At 36.8% G+C, this 27,875-nt stretch overlaps 1 protein-coding gene across 2 annotated transcripts; it reads left to right on the top strand.

Annotated features, from left to right (window-relative positions):
- On the top strand, window positions 1–27,875 carry ACADL (acyl-CoA dehydrogenase long chain). Of its 2 annotated transcripts, none has more exons than XM_034432220.3 (11): window positions 1–424; window positions 4,291–4,452; window positions 6,557–6,694; window positions 9,376–9,540; window positions 10,661–10,727; window positions 13,695–13,859; window positions 14,520–14,621; window positions 18,169–18,282; window positions 20,160–20,287; window positions 22,535–22,621; window positions 27,323–27,875. In XM_034432220.3, exons 1-11 carry the CDS (start codon window positions 342–344, stop codon window positions 27,372–27,374), a joined length of 1,263 nt encoding a protein of 420 aa, XP_034288111.2. In that variant the 5' UTR covers window positions 1–341; the 3' UTR covers window positions 27,375–27,875. The 2 variants fall into 2 exon arrangements, with proteins under 2 accessions (XP_034288111.2, XP_034288100.2); XM_034432209.3 differs by lacking the exon at window positions 27,323–27,875 and adding an exon at window positions 24,455–25,458.

Here is a 27,875-nt window from a genome sequence, read left to right as displayed (position 1 = left end):
AGTTGCAACGCTGCATTGTATATTGAGCAAACTTGGTTTTAGCATTGGAAGAGCAACAATGAGCAACGCGCTACCAAAGCGCTTTACTCTCCGTAGCGGTATTACTCGTTTCTTATTTATGCTTGAGAGAGCTGCCTGAGCTATAGAAGTGAAGAGTTAGCGCGACATTCCGCGCATTGTTTTCCGAGAAATTGTCCCTTTTGTCAACTCAATCTCTCCGCCCATTCGTAAAAGCTGCAAAGAGTCGCTTGCCCGTTTGGGGGCTCTCCTGGCTGGTTTACGAGGCTCCAGGACTTCGAGCAAACTACCGTAATTGCTTCAAGGAAGCAATTAAAAGCAACATGGCCGCGTCCGTCTGCAAGGTGCTGGTCAACCAGGCGTTGAGATCTCTCTGCTCTCCCGGAGGGAGGAGGATCTTGGTGAGGTAAGGAGTCTCTTTTCGCTTGGGAACAGCTTCACAAAGCGTGGCAATAACATTAAAAAGGCTGAAGGGGTGACGGTCCCATTGAAAAGTTCCTTCCAAGCAAAAGAGCCAACTAACCTCTCAGTACATTTAAGTAACATTTTTTAACATTTAAGACTGCCCCGATTATAGTGACAGGCCTGACATTTCCCCCTCTGTCCCACTCTCTTCCTAAAATATAACGGCAAACAAGAGTCATTAAGAAGAGAGGAAGTTTATTAAAATCTGCGGCCGCCGACCAAATACAAGAAGAGAGGAGGTGCGACGCAAGATTCCGGACGACTATTAAATAGAGTTCAACAAAGGAATATCCCAAATTTAACTCTCTACTGTTAATTAATAGTCAGCAGTATTCTTGCAGCCTGGAGCAGGTAACCTCAACATTTGCCCGAAATGAATTGACCTGGCAGGAGGTTCTCATCATTTGACATGCACAGCTTTTGTTAGGGATCTTAGATTTGGGAATGTTTAGGCCTTTGGTTGTTTTATCACTTGCAATTTTTATTATATAGCTGGTGATCACTGTGGCAATATAAAGCCTGTCTTCTTTCATATTAATAATGAAACACTCTATTTTATGTAAATCTGGGAAACCTGCCAGCTATGAGTACTGTATAATTATTTTTAGATAGTAATTGGAATGTGATAGGGCTGGTCCATTGGAATTGGCCTCTTTATGATCTGATTACAATTTGGAGTTCATAGGACATCTTTGGGTTTGTGAGCAATACTAACTAATAATAATATTAGATAATAATAAATACTGTAAAATGCAGATGTAATGTTCTCCTTATATGGCATATTTCAGAGAGGGCTTTCTGTTGTTTTGCAGCCTAGTTAATGAATCTTTCTTTGAAGCCATGACAATTTTAGTAGTAGAAAAGTCAAGCAAACTATTGTGATGGCTCAGAAATCATTTAATGCAAGATCAGGGAAACAGTAGTGGCAGAAGAGGAATTTGAGTAGAAGAGAGCTGAGAAAAATTGGGGAGGAAAAATTGTATCCAAAAATGAAAAAAAGGTATGGAGTACCCAAACTGTGGATCAGATCCCTCTGTGGGGCCACAAGCAACTGGGAGTCATTGTTTTCAAAAATCAAGCTTGCACAAGCAACATTACAACCTATCTTCCTTCCTTCCCTCCCCTTTTGGGCCTTCTAATTTACAATAGTTTTAAACATTATATAATTTAAAACATTATATAGTTATAACCAGTGGTGGGATTCAGCCAGTTCGCACCGCTTCAGGAGAACCGGTTGTTAAATTACTTGAATCCCACCACTGGTTATAACTCTAATTATAAATACTAGATGGGTATAATCATAGAAGGCAAACTGTAAATATTTATATTTGCCATACTGCATGCTATATGGGAGTGCCTATTCTGAGTTTTACTCTCCATGTTGCTTGTGCAAGTTAACTGTGTGCTCATCGAGGCAAAGCAGGAGTGAGTTTTGTCAGCACTCCTGATTTGCAAACCAGGTATGCTGTAAAACTTGCTCCAAGCTTTGCTTCTTGTTTTGCTTGTTCAAGCCTCAGTGGGACGTTAAAGTACCACAAAAACCTGAGGATCTGTGTGGATCAAATTTGGATCATTAAAATAAGTGTAATATTTAAAGCCCAATTGTAGTCCAAACAAAGTAATTTCATTCATGGGGAGCCATCATACAATTTTGTTTATCATTTTAGATATCGTTGTCCTGAAAAGTTGGAGAATTCCTGATTATTAGAATGTTTTAGAAAAGGCAGTGCTATTGAAGTAAATAGCCTTTTTAGAAAAAAATGATTGATTATCAAAAGTGAAAGTTTTTAGCAATATAGACAGCATGCTACAATACAAAGTTAAGGGAAGATGAACATCTTTCGGGTAGGGTCTGAGGAACCATCTTATCCCAATGGGATTAGCCCACCCTACCTGTGCCAGCAACAACAGGCATGCTGTGAACCCTGTCAGCCAAGGAAATTCAGCCAGAGGGATCCAGAAGCTTTTTTTGCTGTGGCACCTACCCTCTGGAACATCTTGCCCCTCCAGATGCAATCTGCCCCCACTCTTCTGGCCTTCTGAAAGGCTTGAAGACCTGGCTTAGCCAGTTCGTCTGGGGCTCTGTTAGGGGAGTGGCATCTTGGAGGTGGTTAAAGGATTAGTCAGACACCACCTCCTCCACATGCACACTTTACTCCCTCCTATCTTGGTTAATTGAGTTTTAACTGCATTTTAAATATATGGGTTTTATTTATTATTTTAAGGCTTAATATCATATTTTAATTATATAATTGTAAGCTGCCCAAACTCACCTCAGCAAAATAAGTGACATAGAAATTTAACTATCAATCAATAAATAAAATCAATAATGAATAAATAAAATCAACAATAGGTTTGTTATGACATACCAAATTACAAAGTATCCACTACAGTTTAGCCTGTGTTGCACAAACATAGCTTGTGTAATTTTAATATTTGGTGTGTTGTGTTGATTCACTGATGCTTATGTGTAATACATGAGGTAATAAAACAGAAGGATTAAGATATAGTTGCATACTCCACCAAAATACATTATGTCAAATAATCTTTGCTTATTCAGGTTTTCTCAGTAGTACCAAAGGAGTGCCTGCAGTTCAGGAAGATTATATCTTTTAAGAGACTGATCAGCTACCATGACCCTGTCTTTGATCTATTGAAAGCTATCTGATTTTTTTCTCCCATTTTTATTAGCTTTCATATTAAAAACATTAATTTGGACTCAAGATGAACATTAATTGTTATGGAGAAGCTCTAATAGAAGTTTATATATCAAAATTGCATTAGGTTTATTCCATATCAGTGCTCATTTATGATGATGATAGATTATATGTTTTGCTAGAATTTTCATCATTTCCTTCTGGTGTAGAGGGCAAGCTGTGTTGATTTATGAGAGGTAAAATTGTTAAGGAAAAACAATAAAGAATCTTCTGGTAATTTATACATACAGATAGTCCTTGGTTAATGACAGTCTTGGGACCTGAGTTTTTGTCACTAAGCAATGCAGTTGTAAACCGTGACATCACATGCAAGTTTCCTTGTTCCCTTCCGTGTTGAGTTTGCTTGTAGGAAGCTGGCAGGGAAGAACACAAATGGCAATCATGCGACTGCGGAGCACTACAATCATCAGAAGTGTGAGCTGTTGCCAGGTGCCCAGATTGTGATTGTGTGACGGGGGGGGGTGCTAAAATTTTAAAGACTGGTCGTGCCACTGTTACTTCAAACTGTTGCTGAATGTCTGTAGCTAAATAACAGTTGTTAACTGAGGACTAACTATAACTTTTATTAGGATATAATCTTCTGTACAGACCACTTACGTCACTCGATATGTGAATAACTAAAAATGTTTGTTTTTTTAAAAAAAATGCAAAGTAGCAAAATCTTCTGTACAGTTAAGTTAATTTGAGTTCTCCTGTTCAAACACCCTAATTAGTGCAGTAATATGACAATAAAAGATGACTTATATCTATCAATGTTCAGCTCCATTACTATCTTAAAACTTTGTCAGTCATTTTTTTTAAAAAAAAATTGCTATGCAAGATCATACTTTTGTCCTGTGATAGGTGGAGGAAAGCTGGAAAGGAACAGGTTTGTCGATCATAGCTTGCAGCATTTTTTGGAAGTACCTCACCAAAACATACAAATAAAAAGAACTGAAAGATTAAAAACCTCAAAACATTAAAAAAAACTCCACAAAAGTAAACTTTAAAATGTTTATTGTTTGGAAGCATCAGTACATATAATTTAATAGACAGAATTTAAACAAAACTATGACTTTTTAAGTAGTATGTTTAATTTTATTTTTTAAAGAAAACTTCAGACTGAAAATAATGATTCAACACGCCTTGAACCCTCCTCAGCTAAAACATTAATGGACATAGGAATTAGAAGGATCTTTTCTTCAGACCATGACATCTTCCGGCGAAGTGTGAGAAAATTCTTCCAGGAAGCTGTGGTACCATATCATGGAGAGTAAGTTAAATGCACAAAATCCCGTTTCTCATTTTCTCTTTCTCATGTTTGAAATAATCCTTAATTTTATGCCGCTTGCCCTGGTGGAGAACTATAACTAACATTAATGTAAGCGTTTCTATAGGGTTAATAACAGTTTTAAAGCTACTAGTGGTTTTCTCTGAAAGAAAAGATTTTCCTCTATACATACACCCAGGCGCCGTAGACCCAATTACATCGCATTGTGTCTGTTGTCTCGAAAATGGGGAATGGAATGGAAAATACATTCACATTTAATGCTGCATCAGATTTAATTAGATGATATAAAGCAAGTTAACTAATCTTCTCAATTACATGAGCCTCACTGAATTAACAATTTATGTATCTTAGCAGACATCTAAACTGCTTCTGCATTGATTTTTTTAAAAAAAATAGTTTGCACTATTGTTGGCTTTAATAAATGATACCTTATTTTATTTACTAACAAAGGTGATCTTATAAAAATTGCAATATTCTTATCTGGGAATAGAGTCCAGTTTGCTCAGTGGAACATGCTTTTGGGTAAAAGTTCAAATTACTGATTAGACATCTGCTTTCCTCTTACTTTTTATGACTGCCTTTGTATACTTGATCAGGATTGTGCTTCTTACCAACTGTTTTTCAATATGGATTGAAAGATAATGGTGCACAAAAACACATTCTGCTTCTCCAGTGATTGCTCAGCAGGAATTTGGAACCTCTATAATGGCTCCAATGGGCAATGCTGATAAAAGTGGTTGAAATAATTGCAGAAAACTTTCCTCATCATGTTTTCATTGAACTCTTGCTCAGCTGGAGGTGAGGCCTGATTGGCGAAGGTTTTTTGTGTATTCCAGTGATTTAAGATCAGTAAAGTGAAGTGACTGTGCAACTGGGATGTACTTTAGCTCCAAATTGCTATTTCTGCTAAGGCAAACATAGAGGTCATCATAGTGGATGATTTTAAAAATCTACTATTTTTTACATCACCTGTTTAGATTAGAGGTAGCCTTTGTTTAGCAATAATTAGGGCTAGAATTTCTATTGCTAAATGATGTCATAAAGTGCAATATCACATGATTGCACTGCTTAGCTATGGCAATCCCAGCAGTCCTTAGTTTCCATTGTTAAGAAGCCCTGCTGTGCAGTGGTTAGAATGCAGTATTGCAAGCAAATGATGCCAACAGCCTGGAGTTCGATCCTGACAGGACTCAAGGTTGATTCAGCCTTCCATTCTTCCAAGCCAGATTGTTGGGGGCAATATGTTGATATTATACAGCATCCTGAGAGTGCTGTAAAACACTATTAAGCGGTATATAAGTCTAAGTGCTGGTGCTAGTGCTAGTGCCAAATAAGGACTGTGCAGGTCATTAAGTGAAGATTTCTGACTTCTTGCCAGCTCCCCTTTGGCTTTGTTTGTGGGAAGGTTGCAAATTATGATCACATGAACAGAACAGAATAACAGAGTTGGAAGGAACCTTAGAGGTCTTCTAGTCCAACCCCCTGCTCAAGCAGGAGATCCCATACCATTTCAGACAAATGGTTGCCCAATCTCTTCTTAAAAACCTCCAGTGTTAGAGCAGCCACAGCTTCTGCAAGTCGTTCCACTGATTAATTATTCTGTCAGGAAATTTCTCCTCAGCTGTAGGTTGGTTTTCTCCTTGATTATTTCCATCCATTGCTTCTGGTCCTACCATGAGATGCTGTCATATGTTTGAGTGATGTCTGAATGATGGTCATTAAGCAAAAACTATACCATAATATAATTGATGGAGTTTGTCTCTGGAAGTTGTTCAGCTGATTAAAATTGTCAAAACTTAATGATTAAGCTAAAATGCTTTTGTTTTGGTAAACACAAAATGAAATTACCTATTCTGGCTTAATTTTTTGCTTCAAACAAGTTACTGTGAATTTAACAAATAATGGGATAAAGTTGGCTTAGCCCAATAGGTAATGTATATAGTCTTTTTATGTATGCTGTATTCTAAATATCCTTTCCCCTAAATAATCAAGCTTGCATTTTTTCTAGGTAAATTATTATGCATTCATTTATATTTCTGTGAGAATTCCATGATTTTACTTTTTGTTTTTGTTTTTTGTTTTGTAGATGGGAAAAAGCTGGTCAAGTAAGCAGAGAACTCTGGGAAAAAGCCGGACAGCAGGGTTTGCTTGGTATCAATATATCAGAAGAAAATGAAGGCATTGGAGGGGATCTGTTCTCTTCAGCAATTGTTTGGGAAGAGCAGTAAGTTTGTCTTTCTTTCCTTTACAAGATTTTTCTGTAATTACAACTTTTTCCTCCTTATTTCCTCTGATGGCTATATCATAAAATTTGGTCTTCATGGTTGACATAATTCATTGACAACAAAGGCGTATTTTGGGTGTAGGCAAAACCGAGTAAATTGGATAGGAATTTTCATGGTGATAAATTCACTACTATTTTGAGAGCATTCTTCCACATTTTTTTTTTTAGTTTGATTTATAGGCCGCCCTTCTCCGGAGACTCAGGGCGGCTTACAATGCGTTAAGCAATAGCCTTCATACTTTTGTATATTTATACAAAGTCAGCTTATTGCCCCCACAAACTGGGTCCTCATTTAACCTACCTTAGAAAGGATGGAAGGCTGAGTCAACCTTGAGCCTGGTAAGAGTCGAACCTGCAGAAATTGCAGGCAGCTGTGTTAATAACAGGGTGCATTAAACCACTGTACTACCAAGGCTCTCAGCTATAGCCATTGTTGTCACTTTACACAGACCTCTGCTGCTGCTGACTTTCATCTCCTTCTCTTGGATCAGGATTTCCTTCCTATGTTACATGCAATGCAAGATCCCAAAGTAGTCACAGAGCAAACATTCCTCTCCTTTTCTCTTGGCATCAGTCCCTTCATTCTGCCATAACCAGCTGACTCCTTCATTCATCACTCCACAACATTCTCCCCTTTTTCAATCTATATTGGTCTGCTGGCAACAAAAACTAGAAGAGGATATCATTTTGCATTATAGAGATAGATATAGGTAAGAAGTTTGAGTTTCAGAGAAAGATAAGGAGATTGGTTTAATAAACAAAAGCAAGTGTTATTGGATAAAAAAGACTGGATGGTCATAATCAACACTGGGTGTTTGACTCCATCCTTTGTTTGCCTTCCTTTCTTTTCCAAGCCAAAACAAACTAGATTTTTCATTCTTTTCCTTGCAATCTTAAATCCTTGAAAAAAATAAACCTAGCTGAAGATATTTCCCTCACTAAATCCATCCAAACATTTGTTCTTTAGCTGAAAAGTATTTGTGCATAACACATTTGGTCTGGTTTTAAGTTAGTGTGAGTGTGAATCAAGCCATGGTGGCTTGTGTCATGAAATGGACTATTTTACTAGAGGCCTAGTACAAAAAGAAGCTTGGAATAGAATGCAAAACCTGAGTGGAGACAATATAGCAACACCAAACGACAAAGATCACAGTGAATGGAACACTTTCCACAAGGCTTTCAATTTGCAAAGGCTCAAGACAAAAGATGTTCATTCTCCTTTTTACTATTTGTAATTGTGCTGAAAGTCTTATCCAACAAGATGTAAATAGATAAGCGGATAAACAGGATCAAAATTAATGGAATGGAGCACAAAGTGAAATGTTATGTTGGTGATATAGTGCAATTATGAAACCACAAAGTTCAATGATTGGGAGATTAAAATTGAAAAATATGCAGCAATGGAAAAATGGATCGTATATTCGCAGTGGTAATCTAACCAAATAAAAGTAGGAATGCTTCCATTATAAACAACATATCACACAACAAGGCAAGCGGTGTGAATGCAAGCTGAGTTACTTAGGATATGGTTTCTGAAGAAAAAAGTACTGTTTCAAAAATAAGCAAAAGGATCCAAATAAAAATGGGCAATAATTGCAGATGTGCAAAATGTAATATAAAAATATTTAAACATCAACTAATGACTGGGGAAATGAGTGGGGGGGGAGATTACTGAAATGTTTTTTCCTAAAATGTTTTTTTTAATTCTGTTTTGTTTTGTTTTGTTTTGTTTTATATATATATATATATATATTTACAATACTTTTCACTTTAACTTTCATCCTTGAATTATATACTCTTGGCATATACTCCTGGCATTCTTTCTTCATCCCTACCAGGAACTTCCTCCCTTTTTCACCACCATGGTGAAGTAGATACCAGGCTATCAGGTTTGGGAGAGTGGGGAGAAAGCTAGGAACATTATTTTCTCTTATGTCTTAATTTGTATGTAGAAATGAGCCTCTGATTGTTTCTTCCATCTGTAGCTTCATGTTTCCTGCTTAGTAATAATAGGGCTTGGAGCCCTCTATGAATATATACTGCTTCTGATCCATAATAACTGAAGCAGAATATCCTGCCTTAAATATGCTGAGAAGAGCAAAATAATACATTTTACTTACTAGCCAGTGGGCAGATCTATTTTGAATTAAAACTTTGTAATTTTTGAATGAGCAACATGAATCTCTTGTTTTATGAATCCTCCCAAAATGTAACTAACAAAAACAGCCTTTCTCGGGATTCTATGGGAGGCTACATAGTAAGATTGCAATTGAAAAAAATACTGTAAATGGCCTTTTCTGAACTTTGCACTGTATGCAATGCTAGACTTGTAGTGGTGGGACTTTATATGATTCAGCTGCCATGCCGGCCTGACAGTTTGCTGCTGTCTATATGCATTCTACAGATTAGAAGTGATTGTATTGTTTTGTACTTTTTGCAATTTTTATGCAAAGGTTTCCTAAGATCTAAACATTATTTCAAGGGTTTCTCCAGGGTGAAAGGTTGAAAAAAGCTGATTTAAAATATGACATTGTAGGACTAATTCAGTAATAATTTTCTTCTTTGTAGTTGAAGAAAACTCAGGCACAAATCTTTAATTTTTTAATTTTTTCCCTTTACAGGATGTATGCTAATTGTACAGGCCCAGGATTTAGTCTTCATTCTGATATTGTCATGCCTTATATAGCAAACTATGGCTCAAAAGAGCAGATTAAAAGGTTCATTCCAGAAATGGCAGCAGGCAGATGTATTGGTGCAATAGCTATGACAGAACCTGGAGCTGGAAGGTAAGCCCGCTCTTTAAGAATGCAGTCTTTTGCATACATTTTAGTTATTAATTTTCACTGAGGCAGACCTGTGAGCATTAATAAGATCCCTAATAAATTTGCCTAGCAGAGTGCACATGTGATAGGTTGCTTGTGCTCCTCCCCACTACCACATTGCAATCCCCAGAGCAACCCAAGATTATAAAGTGATGGATTATAAATGCAAAAATACCAAAAATATGTGGAACTATACTTCCATTTATCTCCTTTAAATCTCCATAGCCTGCGAATGAGGGAATAGACTCCCAAATTTTGCAACAAATTGGCAAATTCCTGGCACAAAAATGCAAAATTATGCTGGAGATGAGTTTTGCAAGGCCCTAAAACCCTCTGAACAGTCAAAATTTTAAAACAATTGGACCAATTTGCTTGGGTTCCACTGTCTCTAGAGATGTTAGCAGGAGACTTCCTATTGTCTTGTAGTAAGACTGGAAGTCAAGGGTATGAAAATATTGCCTTCCCTTCCTACATAGAGTCTAAAGTTGGTGGGCATTTTGGTCAGTACAGAGTTTTGGATGGAACTGTGAACCAGGAAGACAACATTTTTCGTATTTCCTATTTTCACAAGAGAAACATTGGATGGAGGCCAAATTTGTTCTTGATAAATGTAGCCACATGGAATCAAATGAACACCTTTATAGGTTAAATTCAATCCCAAGCTTGGTAGTTTCTTGCAAGTTGTGAAATGTGTTCTTATGTATGCATTCTATCCACAATTATTTACACCAAAATAATTTCTCAGGGGGGTTGGTGTTCTTGAAAACTTGGAGCATTTCAACGAGGATGCCAGCATTTTAAAAGATTTGATGATCTCACAAAATTACATTTTATCAAATGTATATGATACTTTCTGTTTAATTTTGGAGATTGCAGGTCCCATATGGTGCTCACAGCACTGTGTAGGCAATCCCTGACTTCTGTGATTGTCTTCAAAATTTTTCAATAACAGTGTAAAAGGCCTGCATAAAAGAAGAAATTTAGAATCACTGTGGGAGATCATTTACTGTTCCTCTTTCAGCTGGGAGACTTTAAACATTGTGCATTTGCTATGTTGCATTAGTAAGAACTGTTTTCTTCTTAGTGATTTGCAGGGTGTGAAAACATTTGCAAAAAAGGATGGCAGTGATTGGATTCTAAATGGCAGTAAGGTATGTGATACATTCTTTTAATTTTGGTAAATGTATTGTGCAGCCATTTGAGATCAGTGCTGAGAATTATGGGGTAGGCGTTCTACAACTTTTCAATCAAGCAATGCCAGGTCATCACCTTTTCCATTTTGGACAAGGACTCCTGCTGCCAGAATAACATGGTGACTACATCTGACGACTCGAAAACTCAATCAACTTAGCAGGTGCTTTTCTGTCCTTCTTTTGTTAGCGAACATTATAAAAACATCTGAAGAATTTGGCCTTTTAATGCTGTAACATGGCTGGTCTGCAAAGGGTAACCAATGCTTAGATATTTCACAGCTTAAAAGAGTTGGCAGGAGAATGGCCTCCCTGGTATGAAATTGCCTGGAGAGACCAAAGAGGCAAATAAAAACTTGACTGTAGTGGCGTATATAAAAGAGAAAAAATGTATTCTCCTGGTGAGTGTATTGTTTAGGATCCAGAGAAAGTGTCAAAATGGATACTGCCAAATTCAATTGTTGTTTACAATTACTGGATAGTTTTGTTAAAATTGCTTTTATTTTTCTTTGATAAGATTGTTCAGGAGATCAAGAAGGAAAATTGTCTACCAATTGATAGTAAAATTGTTGCTACCAATTGATAGTACAGTTGTTATAAAATTACCAATTTTACAAGTGTTTGAATATAAAATAGGTTGCCTTATGTATTTGAGATTCAGACAGAAAGCTGATAGGGCACAATCATATATATATATATATATATATATATATATATATATATATATATATATATATATATATATGATAACTTGTATATATATATATATGATAACTTGTACCAGTTTGTAATATACAGCTGTCTCTGCCTTTTGTAAAATGTTTACTTTTTTTACAACATAAAGATTTTTGCAAAAGTTTACAAATTTCGATTCAAGTCACACAAAATGGGATAAAATATTTAATATGATTCATATTTCATGTCATCCTTTCACCTACATGAAATTTAGAATGACTAGAAAGAGGAATGAAAGCAGCCTAACTTTTCATGAATCATTTAACACATGATATATTCCAAAGTTATAACCAAATCCTAAAGTAAGAAAATAGTGAAATGAGGACTCATCTCCAATCTCAGTTTCCTATCATATCCAATTTTAAAATTTAATAAATTCTGTAATTGTTTCACTCATTTTTTCCATAATGATTTCTTCCATCAATTCAGAGTAAAAGTATGGGCTACATAATGCAGAATTGCAGGTGGAAAAAGAGGCAGAGAATATTTTAATGGATTCAGTATAATGAAGAAATATTTAAAACATTAAATTTCAATACATATTTCTATCTGCTTCTTATCTAAGCAGACCTCTGGAAGGTGAGAACAGAATTGATAAAGAAGGCACTGCAAATATTCTCAAAATAAGGGAATTTGATTTTTACTAACTAAATCTACCTTAGTATTATATACCTTGAGAAAAATGCTTGATATCCATATTGTATGATTTATTTATTTGCCATATTTATATTCTAACCAAATCAATTCTGGGCAGTGAACCACACAACTAGTATATACAGTTAAAGACATAATACAGTGCCCAAGCAAATTAAAATTAAATATTCAAGAAGCACCAGGACTAACTAAAGGCTAAATACCCACTGGGATTTGCCTCCTAAATGCAAAGAGGGAGAAAGATATCCTCCTTTCTGGGGTTGGGTGTTCCGAAGAGTAGGAGCCAACACTGAGAAGACCTGTTGTGTGACCCACTCACCATAGATCTCGCAGAGTATGGGTGACCCCCCCCCCCATTGGCCCCTCTAGGTGTTTATACTGGCTGAGCAGATTCTATTCTGGCATGGTTTGTATAACTTAATCTGGTGCTGTTAGGGGCTTTAATTCAAAGTAGTCACCAGCACTTCAGCTGGACTCAAAAGCTAATAAGCAGGCAGGATAGTAATTCCAGGGTAGATGCGATTCTACTGTAATGAGATTGTCTTGTCAGGAACTTTGCCAGTACATGTTGAATTAGTTGTAGTTTCCCCAAAGTAGTGTACATATATAATGATCAGGACATGAGACACAATTTCTAGACATCCTGTTCAAGGTGCATAATTGCCCTAGTAGTCAAAATTGAGGAAAGGTCCTCATTTATTTGATCACGGTTAAGATAATAACTTTAACCTTAGACTGTCTACTGTTGACCTCACACCATTCCTAAGAGGCCTGTAAGGGGCGTTCATAAGCACACCAACGTATCTGTTTTCTTACGTGTTTGACAAATAATAAATAAAATAAAATAATGGGTTGCTATTTGGGAGGATGTTTAACGGTTTCATTAGGATTGGATGATAATGGTTAATCCTGGTTTAATTGTTTTTTGAGTGGGACTGATTATTTGAAGAGAGGAAATTGTGGTGGAGTTTTTTTTAGATGGAAAGGAAGGATTCAGACTGGGTGTAATAGATATAATTTGTAATATATTATTTCTTAATATTTATATTATTTCTAATACTTATGACAGATATAGTGTGGCTGTTTTGCATTGCCAGACTAACTTATAGATATACTGAGAAGCAATCTTGTTGACTGTGATACTAGTTTACCTCAGTTGTACTAGTTTTGCCACACTTCTTTCTTGTATGTTTTTATTAAAGAGTATTCGAAACACCATACACTTTTTAATGTACAACTACTTTGGTTTCTATAACATAGTTATCTGTGGAAACCAGATAATTTTGTAACGGTTCTACCTAACAGTGGAGGGAGGGTATCTTTTAGATTATCTTTGAGTGTCTTTTAGATTCTGATTTTCTGTGATTTCAAAGGGTGATTATTTACACTGGATTCTTTACACCTCAAGATAAGAATCCAAGAACTAAATAATCCAAGAACTAAATTAGGAATGGCTGACTTTAGGGGACTAAGTCCTTAATAGGCAAGAAAACAAATTACAATAAAATAATTCAAGTATATCTCTCTGGTTTGTTGCAGGTATTTATTACAAATGGCTGGATGTCTGATTTGGTTATTGTTGTGGCTGTTACAAACCGTGAAGCCCGTTCCCCTGCTCACGGAATTAGCCTTTTCCTAGTAGAAAATGGTATGAAAGGCTTTGTTAAAGGACGTAAGCTTGAAAAAATAGGACTTAAAGCACAGGTGAGTCCCAGATAATTGCTCTAATAAGTATGGGTAGTAAACACAATGGAAATATATTTCAATTATCATTGCATTAGATAGCAAGCTAGATATATTTGGCAAGTGGTTGTAGAAGTCTATGTCCTAATCTTACAGTTCCTATAACAGTGTTTTTCTCCTACTGAATGCCCGCCTGTGAGCTTTCTCTTGATAAGCTATGGAATACAACAGGACTTCTCAGCTGGGTCCAGTGTCAGGAAGATTTGGCTATTAATGGCTTTGCTACATTCAAATACAGGAAAGGGAGAGGGGAGGGGAGGGGAGAGTGAGTGCACTCAAAAAGGGTATTATATTACTCAAAGGTGGAGGGCAAGGGTTTGGGCTTCTGAGAAAATAAAGCAAAGCTGCAGAAATAATTGCCTCCCATCTTCTATGTCCCATCTGGGATTTTTTGCATCCTTCATTACAAGTCAACAGAATAAATACAAGGTGGAACAAAGATTGATTTCCACTATTATATGCTACTTAGACCTTGGGATTTGGCTATGGAAAGTAATCACTTTGGTAAATAGTATCCTCCATCCATTTTAATGCATTTGTGGGCCCTCTTTAAAAGAGAAGCATCATGATACAGGGTTTAAGGAACATTGGCAAATATGTGACTTTATTATTTAAAATTAGGACACAGCTGAGCTGTTTTTTGAAGATGTCCGCTTGCCTGCCAGCACACTACTTGGCCAGGAGAACAAAGGCTTCTATTATCTAATGTCAGAGCTTCCTCAGGTAAGACAGACACGGAACCACACTGAGATATAAAGCCACACCAAAGAATAATACAAAGGCATTATTTGTCATTGCAGCTATCTGGCAGCAACAGATTATATTGGATGACATTTGAGCTTCTGTGCAAGATGTTGACAGCTACCACTTACTGATTTCAGGGTGGAAATCTTGCATCCAGAATTGCATTGTTATTTTCTCTTTCAAGGCTTGAGCTTTTATATAACTTGTTGTAATATGTGAGGAAAAGATTTGGGGATATACTTAGTAATGTTGATATTTTAATATTAAAATATGTAGTATCAGATCTCATTCCTGTTCTATAACTATTGTACAGATACTTAAAGAAGCAAAACCTTTTTTTACTAGGACCTTCCCCCTGCCTTTCTTTTCCTCTATTTCTATGTGAATAGAAATAGAGAGTGTTAGTGCTCTCTTTGTGGACTTCAGTAATGGAAACATGAAGTCTGCGTAATGTCAGGAAAAGCTATCTCCCTGTCATTAGCTTTCAAAGGGGAGGAAATTGAAGGTTTAGGAGGCTGCAGCTGAACCTGTTTTGAGTCCAAAGCAAGACATATTTTGCTCCTAGGAAAGCATTCTTTTAAAGTTCCAAAGGAGGTGCTGATTTGTTTTAGCAATTTTTTTCTCTGGTAGAATTTCTCCGCTGCGCTCCCCACCCCCTTCCCACCCCCCAGGTCACACTTTCTGTCACCAATTTAAAATACCAAGTTATTGAAAATAGTTAAAAGAGGGCTCTTTTCTCTCAGCATCCACAAAAATAGAATTAATTCTTCAAAATATTTCACTTCGTTCAGTTCTATTTAGGTAGGCATTTGTCACTACATTCTGTTTTTGTTTTCCTGTCTCATAATTTTTTGCATGGGAGGGGTATAATACAGGTAATCCTCAGGTTACGCATTCCCGTAGCAAACGTTCGAAGTTACCGATAAGTGCCTCCTAGCATTTGCGAACAAGTCCCGAAACTACAAATCTTGCAGCACTATGGCAGTTGTTCACCCTTATGAACAATCACAGAGGCTCTGCAATATTCGTCCTCAATGTTGCACGCTAAAATGGAGCTTCCGATGCTCCCTTTGGGCCTCCCTGGGCCTCCCCTGGCCCATTGCAGGCCAAAATGGAGCTTCCAGAGGGCAGATTCTCCCCTCTGACACTCCATTTGGGGCTCTATGGACCTCTCCCAGCCCGTTGCAGGTGGAGGCCTGAACAGAGTGTTGAAGGGTGGATCCGCCCCAGAAGCTCCATTTCGGCCTGCAATGGGGGGAAGACCCGAATAGAGCATTGGAGCGGCAGATCCACCCCCGGAAACTTCATTTTGGCTGGCAACCTGCCAGGCAGGCCTGCGGAGTCCGAATAGAACTGCAGAGGGGCACATGCGGCTGAGAGGTTGCTTGCTAGATGTTCAGAAGATAAGTGACCAGGCATGGCAGGATGTGGGGGAGAAGTAATTGTGGAGAGCATGAGGTATTTCAGTGGGTGGGGGAAGCCTTGGGTGGTCTTAGGCAGGTGGCCTGTTCCATCACTAAGCTCCCCCCCATGGCCTTCCGCATCCCGCGATACCTCACATGCACTTAACAAGCCTCCCGTTTGGTTACCGAATGTGTGGGCGAAAGGAGGAAGTGATCCCATTCAAGGTACGAGATTCACTCCCACAAATCCTTGGGTTGTGAATGCAGTGGGCGGGCTCCATTCCATTTGTGACTCTATCTGAATTTCCTTTGGGAATATTATTTTCTGAATATGATTCATGTTTTCATGTAGAATACCAACCATATTCAACAGTTCAAGAGGTTCATATACATTTACACGGTAGCACTAGGTAGAGAGTCAAAGTACAAAGCTGACACATATTTTGTACACCTCAAGTCTGTTGGTGTGATGACACGGGGCATGGCACAGAGATAACACAGGCATGGCACAGAGTTCAGACCTCGCCTTTATTGCTCCAAATTTCCCCAAACACTCCCACATTTCTGGCAAGTCCCAGCGCAAAATGATCACAAACCCCCACACACATCTCAAGCAGCCTCTGGCTGCATATAATCCAGCCCAGCACTGTGTACACTAAGGCTGCATAGCAATAAATCCAGCAGGGCAAATCAAGGAGTTCAGGAAGCAAAGGATCCAGTTAATAAATCCAGAAAGCCAGAAGGAATGCAAGGACTCTTGAAAAGTTCAAATGTCAGCACATAACACTTCAGGAACTCAGCATTTGTTCCCCACAAATGCCCCTCCCCACAGCGTCTCCTTAAGTCTCATTCCCCAGGTGTGCCTTGTGAAGATGGGCAGGGCACTCTTCTCCCAAGTAGCCTGCTCAGTCTGCGCTGTTCTCGCCTTCTCTATACTTTCCTTACTCTCAGATCAGGACGGGGTGGTCCTTGCTCCTCGCCTGTGCTCTGTCTCATGTTCATCCTGCCCCTGTTCCTCCCTGTCTACAAACTATTCTAATCCTGAAAGGCCTTGGCCGGACTGGCCCTTCCCCTCCCCATTTTCCTCCAAAGCCAATGAAGCCTTCCTCTCAATCTGTCGGCTCAGATTCTAGCTCGTCTTCCCCCGCAGATTCAGGCTCCAACAGGGGGCATGACAGTTGGCTCCTCACCCCTGTGTCAGCCCTGGAAGTCATCTTTTTCTTTGGATCTTTAGGGATGCCACACTTAGTGCTGTGGGGATTATGGAGTTGGTGGAATATACAGCCATAACAACATTCTTTTCCTTGGCAGTCAAGGTCGTTCAGCCTGCACCTGGAGAAGCATAACTGGGGAACATTTCCAGTTGGGATGGTGGATTGATTGGACCATGTGATGGACATGTGGGTGCAGGGGAAGGGACTTTGGCTTTCCTTTGGATGGGGAAAACCCAGGGGCTTTCCGATTCGGTTTTCCCAGATGTGCCAATATGACATCTCTAATAAAATGGAACTTTGAGGCACAGCTGGCCTCGGAATCTTCCTTGGTTGGGACTTGGAACCCTGACACCCTGACTTCCATATGCTGATCAAAATTTCTGCATACCATAATCACAGATTCATCTCTCAATTATTTTAGGACCTATTCAAAATATGTCCATATTGGGCTGTATATTCATTAACCTGCAAACAGACTGAATTTCAGATTGATAACTTAAAGGAGTAGTACCAGTTAAGAGCAATTTCAAATTTTTCCACCATGCATAAATTTTCCGCCATGCATTTCCACCATACATATTTTAACCTGCATAAAATGTATCTTGATGTTATAGACCAGAATATTAAATATTACAATTGCATCTGGGGCAAGTTAAATTATTTGAGAGCTTTTCTTTCCCTAGTTTTACATTTAACATACCAGGCACAAAAGTGTACTCAAAGCAGATCTACAGTAGATCTAGTTGCAAGGCTGATTTAGACCTATATACATCTTTATAAATCAGAAAGGTTTATAAAGGAAGACAAGGAAGAGATATCTAGGAAGAAGAATGTATAGAGAAATAATGATATTTTTTCCATTTAATAATGAACATGTTTGAGAATGTCTTTTCCCTCTTATCTTTCAAGGAAAGGCTCTTGATCGGTGATATTGCGATTGCTAGCTGTGAATTCATGTTTGAAGAAACAAGAAACTATGTTAAACAACGAAAAGCTTTTGGGAAAACAATTTCACATTTACAGGTGAGAACTTGAGAATATTTGTTTCCTCAGTAATACTTTTTAATTTGAAATCCTTTTGTTTTTTTCATTTGGGGTGCAGACCTGGTTGCTTGGTCATCTGATGAACAATCTACATCCAGAAATCTTTTGATTTCTAGCTGAGGGCCGCTATTTGGCCTTAGGGTTTGTAGGACTTTTTTTTTGTTCCATGTATGCAGATTATATGCAGCTTTTTGTTTTTTAAGAAAATGACTTAGAGACTTTCTGAAGTTTCTCAGTTTATCACTTAAAAACATAAATGTTCCTATGAAGTGCATTGTTATATCTGATTCTTATGCATTAGGCTAACAGTTAAAAAATAAACAGATGAATTGCTGATATTTTGAAAGGAGGTTGAAAGTCAGAATTATATCCTTTCCTTGCAAGCATGTCTTAAATACATCCTGGTGCTGGCTATTGTAATTGTTGAGGGTGGAATTCTGTGTTTATAATTCTGCATAATAAAATTTTCATTTCTAGATTTCTTAGGGATGGGGAAAAGACTTTAAGCCAGTTTATAATATCAATATGTGTGTGGACTTACTTTCTTTTACAAATTCCTGACTCGGAAAAGCAGAAGAAATCCAATTGCAGAAATAATTAGTAGTTTTTAGACATTCCTGGGGTGTTCTTTGGGGAAATGAATATGCGAGGTAGCACCACTTCCTTTTGAAACATGCTCAGTAAAAATATTTTTCAAAAGAAAAATGGATTACCACTTTTTGGTGAACTTGCTGGAGGGAAGAATGCATATCAAATATTAAATAGGAAACAGATTGGGAGACATGAGAATTGCTGGTCAGGACAACTTGGGAGAGGAGATGGGACTGAGCAGAGAGATGCATGAGAACACAGTGCTAGAGGGGAGTTGGATGGCAGATGAAAGCCGAGATAGGGGAAAAATGAACTGTATAAAATTGACCTTCATATGAAATTAATTATGAGTATAATACGAAAAAAGAAAAATAAACACATGTTCTGTCTAGGTACAAAACCGATGTACTGTCAAGATTAATTAGATATAAAATGCTTCTGTTCATGATCAGTTTTACTGACCTGGTTAAAATTTACAGTTATAAAAGTTTGTGTTGTTAAACTAAAGTTAAACTAGAATTTTGAAAAAGATGCATTATTATTACCATTGAACAATACAACAGTCTTCATAAAGATAACATCCATTCACAGTATATAACTAATACTGTACCTACTAAAGTCAGAAAGAATTGTGGTGGGGTTTCACTCCCCACAAAATACACATAGTCCTTGACTTACACCCATTCATTTAGTGACCAATCGAAGTTACAATGGCACTGAAAAAAGTGATTTATGATTGTTTTCCACATGACCTTTGCAGCATTTCCATGGTCACTTGTTCAAAATTGCTTGGCCACTGGCATGTATTTATGATGGTTGCAGTCCAGGGTCATGTTATCAACTTCTATGACCTTCTGACAAGCAAAGTCAATGGGGAAGCCAGATTCATTTAACACTGTGTTATTAATTTAACAACTACAGTGATTCACTTAATAACTCTGACAAGAAAGATTGTAAAATAGGCCAAACTCATTTAACTGTCTTGTTTAGCAATGAAAATTTTGGGCTCAATTGTCGAGGACTACCTCTAAATATTAAGGCTTAAAATGTTTTTTTACATAGTTTCAATGTGATTAAATTGTTAGTTTGCTTTGGGCCAGTGAATACATTTTAAATTTTGAAGAATTTCTATGGACACTGTCTTTGAACATTTTTTGCAAAATATTGCCAGCTATTATGGAGATATAATTGAGATGTTCATAATGTGTTGCAAGTATTGAAAAATAACTTTGCATACATTGTATCTTTTCTTTTCCAATTGGAAGACTGTGCAACACAAATTAGCAGAATTGAAAACACAGATTTGTGTAAGTCGGACATTTTTGGATAATTGTATTGATCTTCATTCACGGAAATGCTTGGATTCTGCTACTGCTTCAATGGCCAAATACTGGTACGTCTATTAAATAAGAACTTAATGTCATATATATATGCTCTATATCTGAATAGTGACAATAAATATAATCTCATAATATACTCAAGAATTGTAGGGACAAATACCTTCTGCAGAAAATTCAAATGGGTTACCCTATTTTCAGTTCTATTTTCTTTCACTCACAATATATGTCAATATGTACAGTATGTATAAGGGGCCTTAACTAAGCGATCTTGGTTTTGCTTTAAACAGAATTTCATTAGAATCATAACTGGAAGGGATTATAGAAATAATCCTGTTCACACCCTGTTCAATACAAAACCCATCAAACCACCTCTGTAGAAGAACTCTAGTGAATGAGTAATCACTATGTTGTGTGGCAGCCTCTTTCACTGGCTGACAACTTGTCCACTGAAGACAATGTCTAATGTGAAACTCCTTCCTTGTTTTTTACCCATTGGTTCTGGTCTTGCCCACTAGAGCAATGGAACAGAAGTCCATTCCCTTTTCTGTAAATTGACACTTCAGATATTTGAAGATTGCTTTTTTATCTCCCTTGGCTATATTTTCTATAGGTAAAACATATCCAGATTATTAACTGTTTCTCAGTTGCAGTTCCAGACTTTTTGACTGGGTTTGGTTTCCAGACTTTTCACCTTGTTAGTAGCCCTCCTCTGAACCTGTTTCAATGTACCATTATCCTTTTTAAATTATGGCATCCAGAACTGCCCTCAGTATTCCAAATGGGTCTGATAAGGGCAGATGATCAAACGTTTCTTGGATTCATTATTAAATGAAATAAATAAATAGTTGTTTAACAATGTATTAAATACAAAGAATATTCTATATATTTCTATATATATATTACACACACATGTACACATTTGCAGACATAAACATACACATGCAGAATTTTTCTTAAATCTGACCAGAAAAGCAGTCCATTGTTATATAAGACAGCTTTACCTAGATTCCTTAGAATTCTGTTTTTCATTAGCCAGAAACAGCTCTTGGAATTTTTTGCTGTTACATATTAACATGTTTCACCAAAGTGAAAACATCCAAGGAAATATTGTGTACTGATACCAGATTAAATTAACTGCATGGGTAAAAGAAGTAAGATACAGATAGTTTTTGATTTACAACAGTTCATTTAGTAACCGTTCAAAGTTGCAACAGCACTGAAAAAGAGGAACTTATGACTAGTTTTCATACTTATGACTGTTGCAGCATCCCCATGGTCATGTGATCAAATTTTGGATGCTTGGCAACTGGTTCATGTTTATGACGGTTGCAGTGCAGTCACGTGATCACCTTTTGTAGCTTTCTGACAAGCAAAGTCAATGGGAAAATCACTTTCACTTAACAATTGTGTTACTAACGTAACAATTACAGTGATTCGTTTAACAACTGTGGCAAGAAAGGTCATAAAATGGGACAAAATTCATTTAACAAATGTCTCATTTAACAACAGAAATTTTGAGCTCCATCATGGTTGTAAGTCAAGGGCTACCTATATAAAATTAGGAGAAAGAGCAGAACACATTTTCTTGAAATGTTTGTCTCTTATGAAAATTAGTAAAATAAGCCCAAAGATGTCCACATGAGAAATATCCAGTAATATAAAATAATATTGGACTGAAACAGCAATTATATTTAGTTTTAATAAAAGGAAATCATTCATCTATTTGCAATTGTACATACCTATTTAGTAGGATTTCCAGCAATGTGCAGAATGCTTATTTATGGTTGTACCTAGATATATATTTTGGGTATTGCCATTCATGACCTGCTTATCTTGCTTTCCAATGTAATCTTTAAAGTATCTTTCTTAAAGTTGTTTCTCTTTTACGTAATTGAATTTGATTTTAGCTATATTCATCATATAGTGCTGTGGAGATTTCATTACTGAATAGAAAATTCTCTTGGTACAGATAATTTTTCCATACTTTAAACTGATGTAGAAAACATTTTCAGTAGAAGATAAACCATTAAATTGTTTGTATTGAGCATTTATGTATAGTGAATCTTGTTAAATTTAAACCTACATTTAAAACCCTTTTGTTCAATTGCCATTGCCAAAATGAGATTTTGAATTGTATATAAATTATTGTATGATTGCTTAGATATATTTTCTAGCTGTTAAAACTTCTCATGTGTTTTTGGCTAAATAATGCAGCTAGATAAATAGAAGTGATAATTTCAACTATTTTTTTGAGTATAACAATTCAAATAGTTTTGAAACAGACTTATCTATGCTTTAAGGGCTTCTGATCTCCAAAATAATGTGGCTACTCAGTGTGTGCAGCTTCATGGAGGATGGGGATATATGTGGGAGTACCCAATTGCAAAGTAAGTTACTTTTTTTGTTAGTATTTTTTTTTTAATTTGATTTATATGCTGCCCTTCTCCGGAGACTCAGGGCGGCTTACAATGCGCTAAGCAATAGCCTTCATTCTTTTGTATGTTTTATACAAAGTCAGCTTATTGCCCCCACAACTGGGTCCTCAATTTACCTACCCTAGAAAGGATGGGAGGCTGAGTCAACCTTGAGCCTTGGCGAGATTCGAACCTGCAGTAATTGCAGGCATCTGGTCTTAATAACCAGCTTAATAACAGGGTGCCTTAGACCACGGTACTACCAAGGCTCTTAGTAATGCAGTTTAGTTGAACAAACTGAACATAAATACTTCAAGAATCTTTTACTTTTCCAGTCAGCTTACCTCATATAATGTGAGCAGCAAGCTCAGGTTTTTATTACTGTTAAGTTTTCCGGTAATATGTTCCCTTTATATACAACTTTATGGCCCCTTTGTTACTTTCAACTTTAATTTTATGTCTATTTTAATTTTATTTTATATCAGCTATTTTAAGTAGTTCTTTAACATCTGTGTTATATTGGTGTCATATAATTAAATATTATAGATTCCTTGGGATCAGTAGAATTTTGGGTCTCGTGGTTACCATCACAAAATACCTGATGTGGGAAATGTGTCCATTTACAAAATTATTCCTGTAGTTGGTGTGATCAGTTATAACCAGGGCTGGGTTCTAAAAATGTTTACTACCGGTTCTATGGGCGTGGCTTATTTTGTGGGCATGGCTTGATGGTCGTGTGACAATTCTTTAGGATTTAGCAGAGGAACTGGTCTACCAGGCTTTTAACTGCTTGCAGAGCTGTACCGGTCTACCCATTTATTTTTGCAGGCACTGGTCTACCCATTTATTTTTGCAGGCACCAGTCTACTCATTTGTTTTGGGAGGCAATGGTCTACCACCAAACTGCCTTTTACCACTGATCAGCTGTAGGGCGGCCCTTTGAAGCCCCACCGCAAGAGTTTAAACAGTTTTTCTTTATAGCCCATCAGCTGGGACTCAGGAAGCAGCAATAGATTGGGGGTGGGGTCAAATAAAAGGTAAGAATAACGCAGGGGGTGGGGGTGGGGCCCCCGCGGGGGCAGAACCTGTTCGGTGACATCATATTGTCACCGCTACCGGCTAGGTGGAACCGGGAAGAACCCACCACTGGTTATAACGTATCCATTTTACAAAAAGGCAAACTGGTTGGATCACTTCGCAGACACAGAAAACCCACAAACACAAAGCATTTTCTCTGCTTTTCCTTCCCAGCCTTGACATTTGACAGAAGATTGTTTTATATGTTTTATTATAATTTAAAAAGAAAGTTCAACTATTTAATGTTGTATATGGTATGATAAGTACCATATACGTATTTTAAATACATGAATACGTTTTTCATACTACCTGCTTTAGCCTGACTTGTCATTTCTTTGATTTTCACCACGTCTGATTGCAAGTCATCCCCAAAATTGTCTTTGTGTTTTCACTGTTAACTGCTTTGCTACAACTATTTTTCTTTCTTTCCTCCTCTTCTTTTGGATCATCCAGAGTTTTCTCCATTTTGTCTTTTTACTAAGCAGCTTTAATAATTATACTTGTCATCCTTATTCCCAAGAAGCTTAGGTCTTAGAAACATTCTGGAAAATAAGATTGCAGAAACTTAAAATTTGCATTTCACATTATCTCAAAAGCTACCAATCACCATTAACAAGGTCATCGTTAAGAATATATCTTGGTAGGAAAAGATATAAAAGACATAGATATTTATATTTATTAGTATTGGTATGCTTAATTCATATGCTTCAATATCTTTTTTTTTTCCAGATCTTTTGTAGATTCTCGTGTTCAGCCAATTTATGGTGGTACCAATGAAATAATGAAAGAGCTCATTGCAAGAGATATTGTAAGCAACAATTAGTTGCAGTTACCTGATAGAAAATTAAATTTCACAAAAACAAAATCCCAGCATATGATCCCAGCATATGAAGAAATGGAATAAAAGTTGTAAAAGTTGTAAAACAATAACAAAAAACTGTTTCTCAGGTTGACCTTTAATGTTCAGTATTAAATCACTGTCTGTCTTTGATGATATAAATTCACATTGAACAATGCAAGACGCTTTGTTGAATTTTTAACAATTCTCAAACTTCTGAAGTTACTCTGGATGCAATGTACTATGATTCTACATTCAAAATTAACATACTTTTTAAAGAAATTTTGGGTGCCAGAGGAAATGCCAATTGTAGAAACTTACATAATGGATTTTTTCAAAATAATGGAATGTGAATCTATTTTTTTTCTTTTTAAAATATTACATATATTATAATCTTAGATTTATTTCTGAACTGATACAAAATATAATTATAATTCTATTGATGAAGCAAAAGAAATTGCATTTGCTTTTTCAGTAGCCAGAATGTGCTGCTGATTCATAATCAGCTGGCAATCAACTGCTATTCTAGTAGTCTGTTTCACAAGTACGGTAGTATTACCAAACCAGATATCCTTGTGTACTATATTCACATAGTTGATTTTTATTTTGTAAGTGAAGCACTTTGAATTCATTCCGTTACTTTTATTCTATTAGGATCATTTTATATTTTATCTTAGTATTCTTAGTATTAGTTATCCCATCCAATTTTTTTTTTCTTACAGCAATTTATAATTATATTAAATAATTAAGTGTGAGATGATGTATGAGGCAAAAAAAATATTTACACTGACAGGATCCAAGAGGTCTGTATCAAGAAAAATGAATTGCATTTTCACAACTGCCCTGCTGGGAATCATTAGGAAAGAAACTGAAAATAAAACTGCCAAAATTCTAATCTTTGTGCAAATGTATTATGTGGGTGAATATGGAATATTATGTACAGTTCTAGTGTCCAGATTTGAAAAATAAGTTATAATAAAAGTAAAAAGATGTAAAGGAGTATAAATTAAATGATTGGAAGGGAGGGTCAGAATCTTTATAAGAACACGCTAAAATATTAGTTACTCTTTAGTTGGATGGGGGACATTTCAATGATCTAAAAAAAGCTGAATAAAAACAAGACATTTTTAATGAATGTAAAAGTTCTGTAGTGTATTTGATGAGATGTTAAAACTCATCATTCTTCAAAAAAATAAATAAATAAAACAGAATAACAGAGTTGGAAGGGACTTTGGAAGTCTTCTAGTTCAACCCCATCCTCAAGCAGGAAACTCATTTCAGACAAATGGTTGTCCAATCTCTTCTTAAAAACCTTCAGTATTTTATGCAGATAAAGTGTATAAAGTTGCTTGGTTTGAGGAAAGTGGGCAGAAGTTTTTATCATCTGAAAACTAAGAAAAGAGGTCATCCAGTGAAGCTGATTGGAAGAAACTCAAAAAACTATAATTAGCACGTGTATTTCATTGCCACAAAACATGGCAATAGCCACTAATGTACTTGGCTTTAAAGGCGATTAGATAAGCTCATGGAAGATAGGTATGGCAAGCCAACTAATCTTGAAAACAGTGTTATTTCCCACTTGCAGGTGACATGCCTCCCAACAGATGTTGGAAAGGAAAGTTTGTTCTCCATTGTTTGGCATTTCAGTTGTTTAGGATTTCTCAAAGATAATATGTAGAGGCTCAGCCAGACCTTAAACACTCTGGAATGCAATTCATTTCAGTCTGATAAAAAATAAAGTAGTATTTCCTGCTTCGGTCAGTCTTGGATGTCAATCCTACCCCCTTCATAATTTCCTGTTGGAACATAAACATTTTGAAGGACGGGAAGAGAAGAGTAATCTTGTATATGTTAACAGTTTATTGTCTTCACTGAGTAGCTAGTATACAGATTCCTTTTATTCTGAATATACAGTATCCAAAGAAGCCATTTTGATTAGGTTTAATATCTATTTTTAACCTAGACTAAGTCATCCCATGTTTCCCTGAAAATAAGACAGTCTTGTATTTTTTTGCCACCAAAAAAGGCACCAGGTCTTATTTCTGGGGGAGGGGTATCATCCACTGACTCACCTCACTTGAGCCCCTGGCCTCCTTTTTGCTGTCAGAGGCCTTTAGGAACTTCTTCTGAGCCCAGCAAGGCTTTTCTGAAGGCCTCTGCAGCCGATAACAGAGCTCCAGATTGATCCAGAGCTCTGTTATCAGCTGCAGAGGCCTTTAGGAAAGCCTTGCTGGCTGCAGAAAAAATGGGCCAGCAAGGCAGTTGTCGGGATGTGCGTGGCTTGGCTGAAACTGTCCAAAGGTAAATAGTAGAGCAGCTCCACCCCACCATCCCTACCCTAGCTTAATTTTTACCCATGCACCCTGGAGTGGGCAGGGTCTTAATTAGGGCTTATTTTGGGGAGGGTAGGACTTATTGAGCGCAGATTTAAAAACCAAGCTAGGACTTACTTTTGGGGTAGGTTGTATTTTTGAGAAAACATGGTAGTTTTTACTTTCCTGATATCAGCCCTATAGTTTGGGCAACCTCCTCTCTTCGCTTATAACCTGATATTATTTCTATTTTGTGTATGAGCTCTTTTTTATGTTCAGATTTTCATTAAGCTGTTTTGAATTCCCAGTTGGCGTCTTCTGTTGTTCTTTTCTCACCTCATTGAACTTTTAAACTTCCTTCATTAGGAACTATTCTCTATCTCATCTATGTGTATCTTTTTTCCCCATTATCTTCCTATGTCATGGAATCTACTTTTGTTTTTTTAGGGATTCTGCAGATTGTCGACAGTCAAAAATGGCAAGTGCAACTGGGCATTGAATGTGAAGCACACACATAGCTTCAACATAACAAAGGATATTTTAATCATTTTGATTTTGTTGACTGTCCTGTATATGTCTCCGTCCTTATTGCTTGAGTTTAATCAAGTTTCATTTTTAAAAAGTAAAGCATGATACTGTTTTAGATTCCCTCAAAATCAAGACCTCCAGGATTACTGTTCTCCAAAGTACCCATTACTTCCGCTTCCTCAACTAAGTATTGATTGATATCAAACCAAATGCTGCTCATTCTCTCTTGCTTTCCTCTGTGCTCTGAAGAAAATTGCCAAGTTGGGATCTTTTGTTTTCTGAAAATATACCAGGACAGCTAAAACCATGCAGAATTTCATGCCTCTTTGAAATGCATCCTATACTCGCATTGGCACTTAAAAGTGCACATTTAATGTAGCATAAGCTTTTATGGATATCATGATGGGTTTTTCAGATTTTAAAATGCCCCAGGGCTATTGCTTTCAATGAAATTATCTGTTAGTCTGTTTCC

The sequence above is a fragment of the Pantherophis guttatus genome, chromosome 1, assembly GCF_059756535.1.
Source record: "Pantherophis guttatus breed Tessera chromosome 1, ASM5975653v1, whole genome shotgun sequence".
Lineage (NCBI taxonomy): Eukaryota > Metazoa > Chordata > Lepidosauria > Squamata > Colubridae > Pantherophis > Pantherophis guttatus.
This window is presented reverse-complemented; position numbering and strand designations above follow the sequence as displayed.